This window comes from Phoxinus phoxinus (genome assembly GCF_949152265.1).
Source record: "Phoxinus phoxinus genome assembly, chromosome: 19".
In the NCBI taxonomy this organism is placed as follows: domain Eukaryota; kingdom Metazoa; phylum Chordata; class Actinopteri; order Cypriniformes; family Leuciscidae; genus Phoxinus; species Phoxinus phoxinus.
In genome coordinates this window covers 892007-914283 of record NC_136894.1, presented here as the reverse complement: position 1 = coordinate 914283, position 22277 = coordinate 892007, and the positions used below count along the sequence as shown (strand labels likewise).

The 22277-nt window shown below is 41.2% G+C and overlaps 2 protein-coding genes across 2 annotated transcripts in view; one reads left to right on the top strand and one right to left on the bottom strand.

The window, feature by feature from the left end:
* tfap2e (transcription factor AP-2 epsilon) overlaps positions 1–4441 on the top strand; it is a 16035-nt gene extending 11594 nt beyond the window's left edge. Inside the window, exons 5-7 of the mRNA XM_079590739.1 lie at positions 1–26; positions 3402–3540; positions 3899–4441. The exon at positions 1–26 is cut by the window's left edge and continues 93 nt beyond it. Of these exons, the coding sequence (XP_079446865.1) occupies positions 1–26; positions 3402–3540; positions 3899–4151 (418 nt within the window). The 3' untranslated portion in view covers positions 4152–4441. The remainder of the gene's footprint in view (positions 27–3401; positions 3541–3898) is intronic.
* A 1725-nt stretch (positions 4442–6166) lies between these two features.
* Positions 6167–21670, bottom strand: psmb2 (proteasome 20S subunit beta 2). The gene is made up of 6 exons (XM_079590230.1): positions 21507–21670; positions 19035–19157; positions 16975–17045; positions 7473–7635; positions 7340–7389; positions 6167–6338 (listed from the first exon to the last, which is right to left on the bottom strand). Exons 1-6 carry the CDS (start codon positions 21595–21597, stop codon positions 6237–6239), a joined length of 600 nt encoding a protein of 199 aa, XP_079446356.1. The 5' UTR covers positions 21598–21670; the 3' UTR covers positions 6167–6236.
* Positions 21671–22277: the final 607 nt, after the last annotated feature.

Here is a 22277-nt window from a genome sequence, read left to right as displayed (position 1 = left end):
CACGCTCCTCACAGCGCTGGTGGAAGGTGCGCACACACACACTTAACACACACACACTAGTCAATCCAGCATCATTTATACACTCTACAGTCTCAGAGCAGCTTTACAGAGATTACAGGGAAATAATGCAACAACGTCTGTTTCCAGAAGAGAACGGCTACTTCTAAAAGAAGTTCGTTCAGTGATGGTTCAGTTTTGTTGTAAAAAAGTTTAGTTTATATATATATATATATATAGCTGCTCTGGATTCTATATATAGACTCAGACTCAGACCCAGACCCAGACCCAGACTCAGACCCAGACTCAGACCCAGACCCATACTCAGACCCAGACCCAGACCGAGACACAGACTCAGACCCAGACCCAGACCCAGACACAGACTCAGACTCAGACACAGACACAGACTCAGACACAGACTCAGACTCAGACTCAGACACAGACACAGACTCAGACTCAGACTCAGACACAGACTCAGACACAGACACAGACACAGGCTCAGACTCAGACACAGGCTCAGACACAGACACAGACACAGACTCAGACACAGACTCAGACACAGACTCAAGACTCAAGACTCAGACTCAGACTCAGACTCAGACTCAGACTCAGACTCAGACTCAGGCACAGACTCAGACTCAGGCACAGACTCAGGCACAGACTCAGACACAGGCACAGGCACAGGCACAGGCACAGGCTCAGACTCAGGCACAGGCACAGGCACAGGCACAGGCACAGGCACAGGCACAGACTCAGGCACAGGCACAGGCACAGGCACAGGCACAGGCACAGGCTCAGACTCAGACTCAGACTCAGACTCAGACTCAGACTCAGACTCAGACTCAGACTCAGACTCAGGCACAGGCACAGGCTCAGACACAGACACAGACACAGACACAGACACAGACTCAGGCACAGGCACAGGCACAGGCACAGACACAGACACAGGCACAGGCACAGACACAGACACAGACTCAGGCTCAGGCTCAGGCTCAGGCACAGGCTCAGACACAGACACAGACACAGACACAGACACAGACACAGACACAGGCACAGACTCAGGCACAGGCACAGGCACAGGCACAGACTCAGACTCAGACTCAGACTCAGACTCAGACTCAGACTCAGACACAGACTCAGACTCAGACTCAGACTCAGACTCAGACTCAGGCACAGGCACAGGCACAGGCACAGACACAGACACAGACACAGACTCAGACTCAGACTCAGACTCAGACTCAGACTCAGACTCAGACTCAGGCACAGGCACAGGCACAGGCACAGGCTCAGGCACAGGCTCAGACACAGACACAGGCACAGGCACAGGCACAGGCACAGGCACAGGCACAGGCACAGACTCAGGCACAGGCACAGACTCAGGCACAGGCTCAGACACAGACACAGACACAGACTCAGACTCAGACTCAGACTCAGACTCAGACTCAGACTCAGACTCAGGCACAGGCACAGGCACAGGCACAGGCACAGGCTCAGGCACAGGCTCAGACACAGACACAGACTCAGACACAGACTCAGACACAGACTCAGGCACAGGCACAGGCACAGGCACAGGCCCAGGCCCAGGCACAGGCACAGGCACAGGCACAGGCACAGGCACAGGCACAGGCTCAGACTCAGACACAGGCACAGACTCAGGCAGACTCAGGCACAGGCACAGACTCAGACTCAGACTCAGGCACAGGCACAGGCACAGGCACAGGCACAGGCACAGGCACAGGCACAGGCACAGACACAGACACAGACTCAGACACAGGCACAGGCACAGGCACAGGCACAGGCACAGGCACAGGCACAGGCACAGACTCAGACACAGACACAGACTCAGACTCAGACTCAGACTCAGACTCAGGCACAGACACAGACACAGACACAGACACAGACACAGGCACAGGCACAGACTCAGACAAAGACACAGACTCAGACACAGGCACAGGCTCAGGCACAGGCACAGGCACAGGCACAGGCACAGACTCAGACTCAGACTCAGACTCAGACACAGGCACAGGCACAGGCTCAGGCTCAGACTCAGACTCAGACTCAGACTCAGACTCAGACTCAGACTCAGACTCAGACTCAGACACAGACTCAGACTCAGACTCAGGCACAGACACAGACTCAGACTCAGACTCAGACTCAGACTCAGACTCAGACTCAGACTCAGGCACAGACACAGGCACAGGCACAGGCACAGGCACAGGCACAGACTCAGGCACAGACTCTGACACAGACACAGACACAGACACAGACTCAGACACAGACTCAGGCACAGACACAGACACAGACACAGACACAGGCTCAGACTCAGACTCAGACTCAGACACAGACACAGACACAGGCACAGACTCAGGCACAGACACAGACTCAGACTCAGACTCAGACTCAGACTCAGACTCAGACTCAGACTCAGACTCAGGCACAGGCTCAGACACAGACTCAGACTCAGACTCAGACTCAGACTCAGACTCAGACTCAGACTCAGACTCAGACTCAGACTCAGACTCAGACACAGACTCAGACACAGACACAGACACAGACACAGACTCAGACTCAGACTCAGACTCAGACTCAGACTCAGACTCAGACTCAGACACAGACTCAGACACAGGCACAGACTCAGACACAGGCACACACAGAGAACAGAGAAACACACACAAACAGAAACAAATAGACACACACACAGAGATAGAACAGAGACAGACAGAGACACAGACACACACACACACACACACAGAGAGAGAACAGAAACGCACACACAGAAACAGATAGACACACACACACGCACAGAGAAAAGAGAGACACACACACACACACAGAAACACACACAAATAGAACAGAGACAGACAGACAGACACACACACACACACACACACAGAGAGAGAACAGACACACACACACACACACGCACAGAGAACAGAGAGACACACACACACACAGAGAGAGGACACACACACACAGAAACACACACAGAGAGAACAGAGACACACACACACACACACACAGAGAGAGGACACACACACACAGAAACACACACAGAGAGAACAGAGACACACACACACACACACAGAGAGAGGACACACACACACAGAAACACACACAGAGAGAACAGAGAAACACACACAGAGAAACACACACACAGAGAACAGACACACACACACACACACACAGAAACACACACACACACACACAGAGAGAGAAACACACACACAGAACCACACACACACACTATCAGGCACTTAGGCAAGCAAGTTTATCGTGGATGTTAATGTAGAGTGTGAAGTTAAAATAAGTGCCTATGAGAAGTCAGCCTATTATCACCTCAGCTCTCCGTCAGCCTGATCTGTGTGTGTGTGTCTCACTCACACACTCTCTCTCTCTCTCCTCAGGTGAGGCGGTTCACCTCGCGCGGGACTTCGGGTACGTGTGTGAGACGGAGTTTCCGGCCCGGGCCGCAGCGGAGTATCTGTGCCGACAGTCCGACCCGGACCAGATGCCCACGAGACGCAGCATGCTGATGGCCAGCAAGTGAGTGAACACACACACACACACGCACACACACACACACACACGCGCACACAGTCTCAAACACACACACACGCGCATGCACGCACACACACACACACTCACTCACTCACTCACTAGACTCATACATACACACAGTCTCAAACACACACACTCTCTCTCTCACACACACACACACACACACACGCGCACGCACGCACACACTCACTCACTCACTCACTCACTCACTCACTCACTCACTCACTCACTCACTCACTCACTAGACTCATACATACACACAGTCTCAAACACACACACTCTCTCTCACACACTAACACACACACACACACACTCAGTGCTGACGTCTCTCCCGTGTCCTCAGGGAGATCTGCAAGGAGTTCATGGACCTGATGTCCCAGGACAGGTCTCCTCTGGGTGCCGGCCGCCCCACGCCCTGCCTGGACCCCGGGGTGCAGAACAGCCTGACCCACTTCAGTCTGCTGACCCACGGCTTCGGGACGCCCGCCATCTGTGCCGCGCTCAGCGCCTTCCAGAGCTACTTACTGGAGGCCCTCAAACTGCTGGAGAAAGAGGGAGCCAAGGGCCACGACAAGGAGCTCAAGCACCGCAAGTGAGCGGCGGGCGAGAGACACTGACTGCCTGCTCCCTCTCTCTCTGCGGGGCGTATGAGTGTATTTATGTGTGCGGATTCGCTGGCGGAGCATGTGGACCTCAAACTCCCGTCGGATCCCGCACGCGGATAACGGCACGGACTACTGAAGCCTGTAAAGTTATTAGGTATTGACTGATGAATTTGAAAATGTCATTTTTGTACTTCATGTTGTATGTTTATTATCAATGTTGCTGTTCTTTATTGCTGTACTGCAATGTAAATGTAATATATTATTAAACCACGACTGGATTCAATCGCTTTGACGGGGTTATTATCGCCATGAAAGACGATTTGTTTTATTATTTGTTTTGAAATAATGCTGGATATGAAATATAAATATTAGTAGGAAAACTTGAAGTTGAAGCATTAAAATGGTTAATAAATCAATAAAGCTGAAAAAATTAAACCTAAAAATAATAACAACACAGCAAAGTGACTAAAATATGAAAACTAAATTCAACAACTGAGTTCAACCGCTTGACGGGGTCATTATCGTTATTATAAACTATTAAAATCATTTGATTGAAATAATGCTGCATATGAAATATAAATATTAGTTGAAAAATAAAAGTTTAAGCATTTAAATGATTAATAAATCAATAAAAGCTGGACAAAAACTACAAATATTAATAACAGCACAGTGACTAAAAGTAAAACAAAAAATATAAAACTAAATACAAAAACTGAGTTCAACCGCTTGACAGGGTTATTATCGGTATTATAAACTATTAAAATCATTTGTTTGAAATAATGCTGAATATTAAATATAAATATTAGTTGAAAAATAAAAGTTGAAGCATTAAAATGATTCATTAAAAAAAATCTGAAAAAAAAAAAACTTAAAATAATAATAACATGGAAAAAATACTAAAATGAAAACCAAAAAAATATTAAAATAAAATTACTTGTATGAAATATAAATAGTTGAAAAACGAAAGTTTAAGTTGAAGCATAAAAATTATTAATTAATAAAGCTAAAACGAAAAAAATTAAACCTAAAAATAATATGGCAAAATTACTAAATTTTTAAATATAAAACTAAATTCAACAATTGAATTCAACCGCTTGACAGGGTTATTATCATTATCATAAACTATTAAAATCATTTGTTTGAAATAATGCAGCATATGAAATATAAATATTAGTTAAAAAATAAAAGCATTAAAATGATTAGCCTAATAAATAAAGCTGAAATAAAATAAAATGAAAATAATAACAGCAAAATTACAATAAAAAACTAAAAACATAAACCTAAAATAAAATGACTTATTTTATGAAATATAAATATTAGTTGAAAAACAAAAGTTTAATTTGAAGCATTACATTTTTAAACTGTAAATAAATTAATAAAGCCGAAATTTAAAAACAAATAAAGCTAAAAATAACAATAATAATGGGAAACGCACATAGCGAGATGGCTCTCCGGCAGGCTCTGGCCTGGTATAACCAGACTTGTTGTGTGGTGCAAATCTGCCATGATTACAAAATTAGCGAGCTACAAATTGAGCGGCCACAGGGTCCGTCTGAGAGCGGCGCGGTGACACTAACCCGACAGTGCAGGATTACCTCCGAGATAAAGCAGTCCTGAGGACGACGAGCACACACTCCTCAGCCCATCTGTCACTCCAGCGCTCTTCATCTGCTCAGGGGCCGACGTCTCCATACCTGCCCCCCTGCCGGCTCTCACACACACACACACACACCTCCGCGCTGACACTCAGCAGGCGCTCTCTGCACTTCTCTCCGCCTGCAGGCGAACATATGCTGCTCGTCCCGTCAGATTCCGGTGTGTTCAGGAGAGAGGGATTGTTTAATGTTTATTAATCACCTGTCTGTGGAGGAGACACACACACACACACACACACACACACACACACACACAAACACTTGTGTACACAGCAGTGAGGAAACAAGTACACACCAACAGACAGACGCACAGAAAAACCTACGAAATGATGCGAGTCGAATAGCAGCCGGTATTATTAATGTGTTTATTAGATCACAGGTTACATTTGTCGTACAAAAGATGCGGAATAACAGCAGACGCTCATTTGGCGCCGACCAGAAGCTTCTCCATGTCGTGGATCCCGTCTTTGTCGATCAGGCGGACGGTGAAGGAGGGAAGGTTCAGGATGAAGCGTTTGTTGAGCTGTCGGAAAACACGTGATTAAAACTCAAGTTCAGAAGTGGTTTGCGTAACACACACACACACCTCAAGAGGATTCATCCGTTTCTCAGGAACGTTTGAGTGGTCCTCGACGACTGGGGTCATAAACCAACACTTTTATTCCGTAACGACACATTAAAGGTGACGGTAAAGACATTTATAATGTTACATTATAGATTTCTACTTCAAATAAATGATGTTTATGAACTTTTCCACACAATTGACCCTTCGCAGGGAGCTTGATTGACAGGTGATCTGACCAATCATACTTCGCCATCCGCCATTTTGTCCGACAAAGCAGTCAGGAGAGTTAGTAGATTAACGTTGGAGGATGTGAGCTTGAGAAGCGGAGTGTACTGACGTCTTTCCGCGGTTAAAACAACATTCCTTCTGATGTTCATTCATGTTTATTTGATGCTATAAATGAACTAGAAGGAAGTCATTAAACACATTAAAGAGCCACAAAACGCTATTCATTGTTTACATTTCTTCAATAAATGACCGAATTTGCAAGTTGAGAATTTGTTTCATATCTAAAGTAAGTTGGTCTGTGTCTGTCAGTGTGTCTCTGCTCCGTGTGTGTGTTTCACTGCGTGAGAACATGGTGTGTGTGTGTGTGTGTGTGTGAGAGCGTGGCTTGTCAGACATAGCAACAGTAACTAAAGGGGGCGGGTCTTTGCGTACGGTCAATTATGAACTGTTTTTAACACTGATGATAATCATAAATGTGTCTTGAGCATCAGATCATCATATTACACTGATTTCTGGAGGATCATGTGACACTGAAGACTGGAGTAATGATGATAAACTCAGCTTTGATCACAGGAATAAATTACACTTTACTGTATATTCACATAGAAAACTGATGATTTACATTGCATGATTTACTGCAATTTTGATCAAATATTGCACCAAAAATTGCACCAAAAATTGACTGGTAATGCAAGTAATTATGAAGAAGAAGAACAGCAGCAACACCGTACCTCCTCTAGACACTTCTTGAGCAGATCCATGGCCTCCTCACGGGTCAGATCTGGAGCAGAACAACACAGAACTGGGTTAGGAATCAGCAATCAGCGTATAATAATAACAGTGGCATCTGTGACGAGCGCTCACCGGGTCTGTAGTAGCGGTCGAGGATGGAGAGCGTGAGGAACGCCCCGTACCCGTGAGCGGCGAAGGGAGCTTTGGCCAGAGCCGACAGGTAATCCATGTAATAAAGGCCCGGCCCGTCGGCCTCGTCGTAGCCCGCCAGCAGCAGGTTCACGTGATACGGAGTCTAAGAGACGGAGAGAAGCTGCGTTAGAATCACCATTACATCACTACACTGTCTCCAGGGTTCCCACGGGCCCTCGAAAGCTTGTGAATCTGAAGAAATAAGAAGATTTCAAGGCCCTGGGAGGTTCTTGCTAATAAACACACACAGATACGGGTCCTTAAAGTGCTTCAAACATTCCATATTATGTGTATTTTATATAATATTAATATTTTGCCAACACTTCGTACCCTATATACACACTAGCTTGCTTGATTATTGTTAGTTACACGTTACGTGAAGTGTTTCCCGCGTGAGGTACGTTGTAATGACGTTCACGCGCACAAAACTACAATAAATGTCCCCACATTAAGCCTTGAATATGAAGTTAACCGAGATGTGTGTATTTGTAGTCCATTAATATAGTCCATATTACAATTTACAGTGTTCTGGTATCAGAGGAGACTGGCTAAGTTATGTATTTCAGAAATGTACATGTACAAAAATCAGTTAGCAAAAATTTTATTAATTTAAACAAAGTACTAATATAACGCAGAAACGATGAGCTCACGATGAACACTGGTGTAGATGTGCGTCAGCTGGTCATTACTGCGTGAAGCGAGGGTCTTGTGTCGCCCTGAGGGGTTCACTTTGTGACTGTACATTATTCAGCTGATCACATGTCCAAACCAGACGCGACACACGATAAAAAGCCTCTTTTCCTGATGATGTGCTTTATTTAATGTTAAAAGCGGCATCAGATCCGGAAAAGAAATAGGAATGTTTAAACTGTGAAGAAACAAGCGTATTTTATGACAAAGATTGTTTGTCACTCAGTCAGTATTCTTAAGTAATAATCAAATAAATATTACAACATTTAAAAATTTTGCTATGAGTGCAAGTTTGCAGAGAGGCTCCGCCCACACTCTTCTGATTGGCTGTGATTTTGGATTGATTTAGTTGCGAGTGCAGTGCGCTTACAGAGACTCCGCCCACACTCTTCTGATTGGCTGTGTTTTTGGATTGATTTAGTTGCGAGTGCAGTGTGCTTGCAGAGACTCCGCCCACATTCTCTTCTGATTGGCTGTGATTTTGGATTGATTTAGTTGCGAGTGCAGTGCGCTTGCAGAGACTCCGCCCACATTCTCTTCTGATTGGCTGTGATTTTGGATTGATTTAGTTGCGAGTGCAGTGCGCTTACAGAGACTCCGCCCACACTCTTCTGATTGGCTGTGTTTTTGGATTGATTTAGTTGCGAGTGCAGTGCGCTTGCAGAGACTCCGCCCACATTCTCTTCTGATTGGCTGTGATTTTGGATTGATTTAGTTGCGAGTGCAGTGCGCTTACAGAGACTCCGCCCACACTCTTCTGATTGGCTGTGTTTTTGGATTGATTTAGTTGCGAGTGCAGTGCGCTTACAGAGACTCCGCCCACACTCTTCTGATTGGCTGTGTTTTTGGATTGATTTAGTTGCGAGTGCAGTGCGCTTGCAGAGACTCCGCCCACATTCTCTTCTGATTGGCTGTGATTTCGGATTGAGTTAGTTGCGAGTGCAGTGTGCTTGCAGAGACTCCGCCCACATTCTCTTCTGATTGGCTGTGATTTTGGATTGATTTGATTGCGAATACAGTGCACTTACAGAGACTCCGCCCACACTCTTCTGATTGGCTGTGTTTTGGATTGATTTAGTTGCGAGTGCAGTGCGCTTGCAGAGACTCCGCCCACATTCTCTTCTGATTGGCTGTGATTTCGGATTGAGTTAGTTGCGAGTGCAGTGTGCTTGCAGAGACTCCGCCCACATTCTCTTCTGATTGGCTGTGATTTTGGATTGATTTGATTGCGAATACAGTGCACTTACAGAGACTCCGCCCACATTCTCTTCTGATTGGCTGTGTTTTTGGATTGATTTAGTTGCGAGTGCAGTGTGCTTGCAGAGACTCCGCCCACACCCTCTTCTGATTGGCTGTGTTTTTGACTCGCGTCTCATGTCTAGTGCGGACAGTCAATTTACTTGTTGCTGGAATCTGATTGCATCGCGTCTGGTTAGGACATGATGTAATAATACTGATCTGAGTCTACTTTATTATGAGGGGGAGAAAAAACAGAAACTAGCACAACTAGAATCCACTTCCCAGGGGGAAAAATACTAAAGCGAAAAACAAATTGAGCACAGAATCTTGTCGAAAACCCCAAACTTTAAAGAGAGAGAGAGAGAGAGAGGGAGAGAGAGAGAGAGAGAGGGAGAGAGAGGGAGAGAGAGGGAGAGAGAGGGAGAGAGAGGGAGAGAGAGGGAGAGAGAGGGAGAGAGAGGGAGAGAGAGGGAGAGAGAGGGAGAGAGAGGGAGAGAGAGGGAGAGAGAGGGAGAGAGAGGGAGAGAGAGAGGGAGAGAGAGGGAGAGAGAGGGAGAGAGAGAGGGAGAGAGAGAGAGGGAGAGGGGTGTGAAACAGAGAACGGGGGGTGAGGTGTGTGTGTGTGGGGGTCTGGGGGGGGTCGCTGGTGTCACCATCAGTGTGACTGTGATCATCTGCACCCCCGCTGCCACGAGCACCTCCTCTCGCTCGCCCCGATGCCCTGGAGCTCTGCCAGCTCTCATTAAAACTTCTGCTAGTCCTCGATCCTGCTTGCGCTCGCTCTCTAAACTCTCGAACTGCATTCGCTTCCCCGTCTCGTCTGCACAGCTCTCGGAGAGAGAGATTTCAGTTCCTGCATTCCAGGCGGGGTTTAAAGGTGAAGCTGAACTGTCATTTTTACAATTATTAAATGCATAAAGATCAGGAATGCACCGATATGAACACATCGGCCGCTACCGATAACCGATAACTCTTTAGCCGATAACCGATATATCGGCCGATAAATCTAAATACACATTTTTATATAATTTTTAGAGCCTGATTACAAAAACTAAAGTCTAGTCATTAAAAGCCACGTCCCACGCACACAATTATAATGTTCTCATAATAATGTTATGAAGCCGATATGACAGATTGGCGCTGCACTGAACCCTTTTTTTCCTTTTCAAAGTGATTCCAATCATATTTCAAGCAATTCAAAACCATCATGATGAACAGTGCGCATCTGAAGTCTCTCAGCAGAAGGAAATACATTATTTATCAGCTTTTAATTAAATTAACTGCCCAATTTTTTTTATCAGGCCGATAACGATAACAAATGATCATATATCGTCCGATGCCGATATGGTGGCCGATATATCGTGCATCTCTAATAAAGACTAAGACATTGAGAGGACTTCTCAAACAGCGTTTGAGTTTTGTTAACTTCATGCTCATCTAGGGACTTAGAGTGAGAATGAGACGGGGGTTGCGCTAGTCTTTTCTTCTCTATTGCGACGTATAAACGAGCAGGGCCTAAAATGAACACTTGTCAAGCGCTCAATGAGGGTAATACGCCAGATGGCCGTAACAACTTACCGTAGTTTCCGGACTTTAAGTCGCACTTTTTTTTTATAGTTTGGCTGGTCCTGCGACTTATAGTCAGGCGCGACTTATATATCAAAATTAATTAAAACTGACTGAGATGAACCAAGAGAAAACATTACCGTCTACAGCCGCGAGAGGGCGCTCTAGTTAGCGGAGTTGCTCAATAGCGACACCGAGGAAGAACTCGATGTATTCAGTGTTGAGGAGTGAGATCGGGAGCTTGGTGAACTTGCTGACCGGTAACTTGTTGGACTCGCTGGCTAATGTTAGTTTATCCTATTCAGCCTCAGGTATATGTTCTTTATGCTAATATTGTGCAGCTGAATAACTGTTAATGTGTTACGCTAACACACCGGACACTATTCAGCTGTTGTTCTTTTGTGAAATACATTTCTAAATAAATGCGACTTACAGTCCAGTGCGACTTATATATGTTTTTTCCTCTTCATGACGCATTTATTGATATTGACTCCGGAGCGACTTATAGTCCAGAAAATATGGTAATCAATTCTAACAATGCAATATTGTGAGAACATGAACGTGAAACTTGAGCAACACTGCATGCCAATTAAAAAATTCAATTGAATATATACAATATTCAACATCTAAAGCTGCGAATGCTAAACTGAGCTCTCCTACATCTTCCTGCGCTGGAACGGACTCTCACACGACATTATGTTAAAAAAAAAAAGCCCATCTCGTGAACAGTCGTTGAGTCTCCAGGGAATGTAAACAGTTGAGAAAGTAAACGCATGAGGATCAGCATCTTAGATCCGTGCATTCACTCTTAAAGTGACAGCGCCCTAATAATCCCGCAGTTTTACAGTTAATCAAACAACAAATGAACGAAGAAAAAAAATCACTTGACTGAACGTAAGGAATAATCCGTTTAATTTATACAGATCATGTATACAGTGCTATTTACACTGGATTACTTAACAGTTTCAGGAACAGAAATGTAAATTTATCCTCCTGAAAACGTGCTTGAGAACTTTATATCATTCGTATCTTCTACTGTATTTAATTTGTGCTATTGCTTGTAATTTGATTATTTGTTCTTGTTTTATTACTGACTGTTGATTTAATAACTTCATATTAAGAAAAAGAACAAAAGTAGGGTAGGATCAGTGTTATTATAGTTAACTAAAACACACAAAACATTTTTTTTAAAAAATGTGTTACTTGAAATAAAATATAAAAAAATACTAGTTTCCAAAGCAACATTTCTCATTTTCATTTTTAGTTTAACATGATGTCCTAAAATAATTAAAACTTAACTAAAAATGTATATAAAATATATATAGACATAAAAAAACGACAAAAACGCACAATAAAATTACTGAAACTTTAACTAAAATAAGAAATAAAAATAAAAACTGATATAAAATATTAATAAAAAAAAAAAATTTAAATGCAAAATCTAAATCCATAAAAAACATTTCCAGTACTTCAAATTAACTGAAACAAAATATGAAATATACTAGTTTCCAAAGCAACATCTCATTTTCTTTTAGTTTAACTGAAATAAAAATGTATATGAACTATATAGACAAATAAAAAAATGACAAAGACGCACAACAAAATTCCCAAAACTTAATAAATAATTAAAACATTAAAACAAAAACGGAAAATATAAAAATAAAAACTGATACAAAATAATAATAAACGTAAAAAAAAATGTAAATGCTAAAATTAAACTAAAAATTCTGTTGGCGCGGCACAAACGAAACGGTGCACATTAACTCAAGTTTCTTCATCTGTGCGCATTACACTTAAAAATGAAGGTTCTTTATTGGCATCTATGGTTTTGGATCCTGTATTTCCAGGAGTGTGAAAGCAAACGTACACGATGGCGTCCGGTTAGAGACTACAGCGGCTCCGCCTGAACTCACCGGAGAGGCTTTAATCTGATCTGGGCCGTCCCAGCTCTCGGCGGGCCGCTTGCGTAAGTAAACACCCCCCAGAGAAGCTCACCTGTGCAATATGCCTCTCGTGTTGAAAGACAAGATTTGAGTTTGTAGGATACTCCCCCGAGTGCCACCCACCCCTGAGCATACACTCAACACCTGTCCCGTGAGCCACGCTGAACACCGCAGTCTCACCTGAGTCCCGGCTTAACCCATCTAAAGCTTAGCAAAGAGCCGGATAACAGTGTATAACTCATCCTCGCTTCCGTCTCGCTCTCTGCACCCCAGGACTTGTTCTCCTCTTTGGCATCTCTGCCCAATCTGCCGTATTAATTGTTCATCTGTAGCGGAACAGGGGAATGCCTCGCAATATGGCACCAGTAATTATTTGTGCCAGTGTGTTGGGCGGCCAATAATGCTTCATGCGTGCCAATGACAGCAAACTGTTGCTGGACGGTTCTGAATGAGAGCTTGAGGGGATGTTGGATGGTTTAAACCCAGCACAACACACAACACAGCCACAGAGAATGTGTTTGGCTGCCGAGCGCCGGTTCAGGAGTGAACGAGGAGTTTATCTGAGCATCTGCCGTCTCTCTCCGTGTGAGGAGACACTCCAGGGAAGCCCCGGAGGCACAGTTGTTTTTTTACAAACCTGGTTCATGACACCGCTCTCATTTACACGTCCCGAAGGGTTAACCACGGTTAAGTAATACGCACGGTTCTACTACTAGACATTATGCTTATTTTAACTCTCTGGTGCTCTTCGCGTGTCGGTCAAAACTGACCGAAATTATTATTTTTTATTTCAATTAAATGAATATACCATTTTAGTTTGATAATGTTTAATATTTTTATGGGATTTTATGGTAGTAAAATATATGTACGCTGTATTTATAATCCTTTTATTCACTGTTCAGCTTAGACCTGAAAATTTAATTTACAACTTAAACGGTCATAAATCTTGAATGCTTAAAGGATTAGTTCACTTTTAAAATAACTTTTGCTGATAGTTTACTCACCTGATGTCATCAAGATGTCCATGTCTTTCTTTCTTCAGTGGAAAAGAAATGAAGGTTTTTGATGAACACATTTCTCCATATAATGGACGTCAATGGGCCCCAAACGGGTCAAGGTCCAGATGACAGTGTCAGCGCCGCTTCAACGGGCTTTAAACGACACCAGACGATGAATACGGCTCTTATCTAGCGAAACCATCGTCATTTCAAACATAAATAAACAAGTTTAAGTTTTATAAGCACAAGCGCTCGCCTTGCTCTGTTCTGTGATGCGCGTTCGTGACGTCACGTGATACGCAGTTACGTTGTAAAGGTCACGCTTGACGAGTCAGTGTTTACAGATGTGCGGAAGGAGGACCATACACACATATTAAAATGTCTTTGTGTCAGTTTATCGGTTAAAATGCCCATCTCGTGTGTGTATCCTGGTGTTGGAATATTAAAAAGCCTAACATTTTTCGTCAGGACAGACATTTTTGACTTTTCACAGAAGCGTGACCTTTACAGCGTAACTGCGTATTACGAGACGTCACGAACGCGCATCACAGAACAGAGCAAGGCGAGCGCTTGTGCTTATAAAACTTAAACTATATTATTTATTTGTGAAATGACGATGGTTTCGCTAGATAAGACCCGTATTCATCGTCTGGTGTCGTTTAAAGCCCGTTGAAGCGGCGCTGACACTGTCATCTGGACCTTGACCCGTTTGGGGCCCATTGACGTCCATTATATGGAGAAATGTGTTCATCAAAAACCTTCATTTCTTTTCCACTGAAGAAAGAAAGACATGGACATCTTGATGACATCAGGTGAGTAAACTATCAGCAAAAGTTATTTTAAAAGTGAACTAATCCTTTAAGTAGACTTAAGTTTGGTCTCTTTTTAAAGACGACACTTGGCAGATTATTGCTGACGTGAAAAAAGTTAACTTAAAAAAAGTTACAGATTTTACATTTATTGTTATGAAAAATGTGCAAAAATACTATTTGACATTTTTATATGAAATATATATTTTCAAAAAAGTGTTACTCTAAAACTGTGAGTAAATCTAAACAAGTTGTTATAAATGTGAGCCTGATATCTAAAAAACTGAGTTTTCAGTGAGATGTTGTTCGGCTGCAGTACCAAACGCTTCCACTAGAGGAAACTCGTCTCCTATTCATTTCCAAAGCGTAATTTCATGGAAACATGTCCATGATTTGTGTGTGTGTGTGTGTGTGTGTGTGTGTGTGTGTGTGTGTGTGTGTGTACGCAGCAAGTGCCAAAACCTTTACCAAGTTTCGTACCATTCAGATGAAGAAAGAAATTCTTTAAAACATTTTTTTTTTTTTTACAAATTTCCGGTCACAAAAGGCCGAGAGCAGCAGAGGAGAGCGCCTGAGTGTTGTTCCTCGACTCGTTGTGTGAGCGTTCAGGAGCCGACGAGCAGATTGATGAACTTGTAGCACTTCTGCACCCCAGAGACGCCCTCGCCCCCCTTGGACTCGCTCTAATTGTTTTTTGTAATCATTTTCTCCACTCTGCTATTGTGACAGGAGGCAGTTACACTCTTCCTAACAAATTAACACACACACTAGCAGACAAAAGAGGCAGGATGGCGACAAGCCCACTTTTACACAGATGGGTGCACTACACACACACACACACACACATTGGGGGAATGTATCATAAGCAGGATCACATTACAAAGGAGGCGCAGGTGTCGACGACCTCTGTGACCTTGATATCTCACACACACACACACACACAGGCATCTGTTTCTTAGGACATTTTACACCGGTTGCGTTCAGATAATAATCTTTGTGAACTACAAAAGGTTAAAAGTTTGGGGCCTGTACGATTTTTTTTAAAGTTGTTGTAAGAAGTCTCTTCTGCTCATCAAAGCTGCATTTATTTGTGATCATAAATACAGTAAAACAGTGAATTATTATTATAATGTAGATCATCTGTTTTCTATGTGAATATACAGTAAAGTGTAATTTATTCCTGTGATCAAAGCTGAGTTTATCATCATTACTCCAGTCTTCAGTGTCACATGATCCTCCAGAAATCAGTGTAATATGAGGATCTGTTGCTTAATATTTATCAGTGCTCAATTATTAATAATGATTCATAACGTTTTCAGGATTCTTTGATGAATAGAAAGTTCAAAATAAAAGTTCAATTTAATGCATCCTTGCTACTCAGATTACATTAAATAAATAATTTAAATAAAAATCTTGTTCATAAATGTTTCTTGAGCATCAGATCATCATATTACACTGATTTCTGAAGGATCATGTGACACTGAAGACTGGAGTAATGATGCTTTTAATATAGTAAAAAAATAAGAATACTTTTATTCAGCAAGGATGCATTAAATTGATCAAAAGTGACAGTAAAGACATTTATAATGTCTGTTATAACACTTATAATTTATATTTTATAATGTTACAAAAGATTCTATTTCAAATAAATGCTGTTCTTTGGAACTTTCTTAAAAAATAATCCTGAAAAAAATATTTGTTTTATAATATTATTATTATATTTTATAAATATTTTCAATATTATACAGTAAGAATAACAGTTTCTTGAGCAGAAAATCAGCATATTAGAAGATTCCTGAAGAATCATGTGACCAAAAAAAACAGCTTTGCCATGACAGGAATAAATTAATATTTAAATTATATTTTCCAATATAACTTTTTAATGTCTTAATGATCAAATAAATGCAGCCGAGTGAGAAAGAAAACATTTACCGACCGTAACCCTGTAAACACTACTGTATATCGTGTATATGATGATGAACTGTCTTGGCAGAATATAATATAATAATGGTTTTCAAACAGGTTTCTTCCACATTGCAAACATCAGCTTTAAAAACTCCACTTTTGCAATGTTTGTTCATTTAACAGCAACTCGGGGTTTGATGATGTATCCCAGTTTGGGAATCACTGCTCCACATTATGTGCGATGCATCTATTGATGAATGAATATTAAATATGAAAGCGCGTCCGTACGCACCCGACTCCGCAGATAGTCCGCCAGGTTTTTCCTCGTGAAGTTTGCAGCCGCTGCCGGACTGAGCTCGTATCCTGACGACAGAGGATCAATGCAGAGACAGAATCAGAGATCGTATAATAATATGCATGGAAGAAGAGAACAATATGCATAAGAAATATTCTGAAATTAACACTGAAATTCACTTTTTTTTTTTTTTTTTTTTTTTTTATTCCTGAAATTCATGTAAAAAATGTTGTTTGTTGGTAGAAATAAAGTCTTTAGTCAGTGCTCTATACCGGTACGATACACTGTATACATGTACATATTAGGGATGCAAACGATTAATCGACGATCGATTAATTGTCGATAATACCTTAATCGATCAAACTTATCGATCATCGATTAAGCAGGTTCATGCGCGTGCGTGCTGCTCAACCGCGAAACACAAGCGAGCGCGTCGGAATTATGTTTGGGACTATTTTACACCTTCATCATGACTAAGTTTTTGTGTGCATTCGCAGCCTTTTGTTTTGTGCAAATGTAAGTTGTAATAGTTTATGTGTACGCCTATCTATAGGCTATCTGATTTATCTCATATTGAATGCATTTGGTTAAGAATTGTTGAAGCGTGATCTTTAGCGCGTGCAGCTCAAACGGCAATCCACGACTAATAATGACTATTGGGACTGTCATATTACATAACATTATAAAGAGAACAATAGTGTAATACAACATTGTGAAGTATTTGGGTTTAGTTGCCGTGTCGCGTTGTTCCAGGAAGAGCGCGTCCACAACATGAGTCATTCTGAATGGCACGTAACTCAAGTTCACTTGTGCATTCACGTCATTTTGTGCAGATATAATTTGTAATATTATGTTTATTTTGTATATATCTGACTAATCTCATATAGATTGCGCTTCTTTGAGATAAATAACGCGCTAGCAAAGTGCTCAACGGTTATTCATTCAGCGCGCGCGCTCAAGCAGCATGCACGACTAATAATAACGATGATTAATTTGGGACTGTCATATTACATAACATCAGAACACTATTTTATTAAATCGTTGTGAATTCATTGGGTTTAGTTGCCGGTTTCAGTGCGTTTCAGTGCACGTCTAACGTTACACACTGCAAGCACGCATCTGAGGCGGCGTTGGTGACACGTTGTATTATTAGTCGTTATATTTGATTATTAAATAATTAATTTAATTTAATTATCATTCACATCGAAACATTGTACAATCCTACTAGCCCTTTATTTGGATTAAAAGCCATTCTCATTCATTTGGTGAGTAACATAGCGTTTTTAATAAACCCTGTCATGCTGTTGGCCATATGCACTGCAGCAGACGCATACTTGATCATTAATTTAAATTACGATCGATCATGGGAATTTGTGAAAAGTTTCCAGAAGTTTCCAGGTCTAGTAATCTTACTGTTACCTTTCTCAGACCAAGCATCAATAAGTGCTGCTGCTAATGTTTCAAGTTTTAGATAGATTATTATATGTAGACTTAATATAGTTTAGGCTAAGCCTACCCATATAGATTTTTATTTAACATTTATTTTATGTTGCTTAATGTTTGCAACAGGTGAGCCAGTGCACAATTATTTTTTATGTATTTTAATTTTCTGTGCATCATTTATTTTGTTAAACTACATAAATGCCATTCTGTACCGTATCCCAACTGTTACAATAAAACATCATTTGAGCAATATAACATGCATTTTTGTTCAGTATATAAGCAATATTTAGCTTTTTATGTTAAAGACACTATTGATACTGTGAGAAATGTACATTCTCAGGAAAATAGCCGCTTATCAGTTAATCGTCAATCGATCGATAAGGTCAATCAATTAATGATTAATGAATTAATCGATAATTTGCATCTCTAGTACATATGTATGGAAGAAGAGAAAAATATGCATAAGAAATATTCTGAAATAAACTTTTTTTTAACCAAAATTTTTTGTTTTTGACATGAATTTCTGGTAGAAATAAAGTTATTCCATCTTTAGTCTGATGCTCTATACAGTATATATAATATATAATACACCGGAGAGAAAAGTGAATGTTTACCATTTCTCATTTTGTAGAGCTGGACGTTCTTCTGGATGTACTCCGCGAACTGTACGGTGTCTCCGGCCTCGCCCACACACAGCAGCAGGATCTTCTCACTCAGCTTGAACATCTTGTCATAATCTGGGGATCAGACACAACCGGTAACATCACGACGTCTGACATCTCACCGGGTCTCGGGATAACTCTCCAGGACATGTACAGTCTCCTGTATTGACATTATCATAATCCTTTTGCAATAAAATAATAAACATAGCCTTCAGTTTACAGTACAGAAAGTGATTTGCTACTTGCACTTTTGCAATGTTAGAAGCCGGTGATATTAGAGCGAGGGGAACCGCTGTTCTCGACGGCATTTTATTCTACAATAAGATCCAAAAGAAAATAATTTTTTTCACTGTATATATCTGCCAAAAAGGCATAATTCTCAGAAGATGTATGATGTATGCATGTAAAATTTATTTTTTTGATCAAGTAAGGTTTTGATAGACAAAAAAAAACAAAAAAACAAAACAGTAAAACTAAGTTTTCTGGTTTATATCAAAACCTTTTGATATTCAGAGAATAAAAGAGTCAGAACTGTGAGATATAAAGTTGAGATTACCTTTATGATATGGCAGAAACATGCATGCACACACACACACACACACACACACACACACACACACACACACGGGCTGCATAGCGATTAATCGCAACTAATCGTTTGCACAATAAAAGTTGTTTATATAAATACATAAGCATGCATGTATAATTTTAATATAAATCTATTTATATATTAAGTATGTATAATTATATAATATAAATTATATTTAAATATAAAAATTTCTATAAACATGTAAATATTTTTTAAATATATACATGCATGTCTGTGTATTTATAAATACATAATTATTTTACACAGTACACACACATATATGATGTAAACAAAAACTTTTATTGTGCAAACGATTAGTTGCGATTAATCGTTATGCAGCCCTAACACACACAGTCACACACACACACTCTCACTCACACACATATACAAACACACTTTCACTCACACACACACACACACACACACTCACTCACACACATATACAAACACACTTTCACTCACACACACACTCTCACTCACACACATATACAAACACACTTTCACTCACACACACACACACACACACACACACTCACTCACACACATATACAAACACACTTTCACTCACACACACACTCTCACTCACACACATATACAAACACACTTTCACTCACACACACACTCTCACTCACACACACACTCTCACTCACACACATATACAAACACACTTTCACTCACACACACACTCTCACTCACACACATATACAAACACACTTTCACTCACACACACTCTCACTCACACACATATACAAACACACTTTCACTCACACACATATACAAACACACTTTCACTCACACACACACACGCATATACATATATATACACACAGACACACACACACACTCATATACAAACACACATATATATATACACACACTCACACACACACACACACACACATATATGCGCATACACACACACACACATACACACTCTCTCACACACACTCATATACAAACACACTCTCACACTCATATACAAACACACACTCTCACACACACACACACTCTCTCTCACACACACTCATATACAAACACACACACTCTCTCACACACACACACACACTCTACAAACACACATATATATATACACTCTCTCTCACACACACACACACACACATATATGCGCATACATACACACACACATATATACACACTCTCTCACACACACACTCATATACAAACACACTCTCACACTCATATACAAACACACACTCACTCACACACACACACTCTCACACTCATATACAAACACACACACTCTCACTCAACACACACTCTCATATACAAACACACACTCTCACACTCATATACAAACACACACTCTCTCACACACACACACACACACTCATATACAAACACACACTCTCACACTCATATACAAACACACACTCATATACAAACACACACACATATAATACGCTCGTACTTTCACTTTCACATGTGAATCGCAAACTCATCCTCCACAGACACTCGAGCACAATCACACAGCAATAACTGACGTGCTGCTCCCGTTAAAGGTTATAAGTTTAGTCTAGCCCGAGTTTAATACGTTGAGAACCTTGAATATGAATATATTAATATGTAAATCAGTTCAACGCACAAACTGAGTTAGCAGTTAGCACAGGGAAGCTAGCACGGCTAACACTTCTTAGCAGTTGCCACACATTCAGAAGCGATAAAAACATCCAGATGAAACTAAAACAGAACTGAATAAACTGTGAAATGTGGTTAATTGCTGTGGCGTTCAACATGTTTACTAGTTAAAATAACTTGTTATCTTGCAGTCTGGCCGGTTCGTGTGCTGCTAACATGCTAACATACATCAAACTCACCGTGTTTCATTTGGATTATACTGCTGGCGGCTATATTATCTGCCGCGACCAGCACAAAGTCCGGCCCCTGAATCCCGATCAAGTATTCCATATTGCAGACCGAGTTAATTTAGCACTCTCTGTTCAGTAAGTGGACTCGCAGTGCAGCTCTGTCAGATATTACATAGACATGTATGTCTATGAGATATTACACAGCAAAAGCTGATGGAGTTGCTCAGCGGCGCACAGTTCAGACGTCATCAGAGCGTTCGCGCGCTCCTGTCACGTGACGTCAAGCTGCTCTGGCTACACATGACCTGTTTCAATTTAATTTGGACTGAAAGAGACTGGAGTATAGTTGTATTATGTTATGGCAATGATATTAATTGTTGTTAATGTTTTTTTTGTTTTTTTTTAAGCATTTAATAAAAATAATAGAGCAAGTAAAAAAAAAAAAACATGTGACCTGTTTCATTCCTGCATGATTGACAAATACATCACATTATAAACGTATACATTTATTCGTTTGTTTATGTATGTGTAATCCAAAATGCATGGACATTTTATATGCAATTCAAATGTATAAATCTTTAGGTCCCCTATAGTCAATAACCGTGTCCCTAAACTCATCTTTTATCACCAAAATTACATATTTAAACGTTTTTCCTTGAAAAAAAGTCTGTATGCCTTAAAATATCTTGAATGTAACTCGACACCCTTGCCTCATTTAATATGCACGGCTCTATGAATATGCAGATGAGCCCCGCCTCCACTCACTCGCTCACTCAGAGA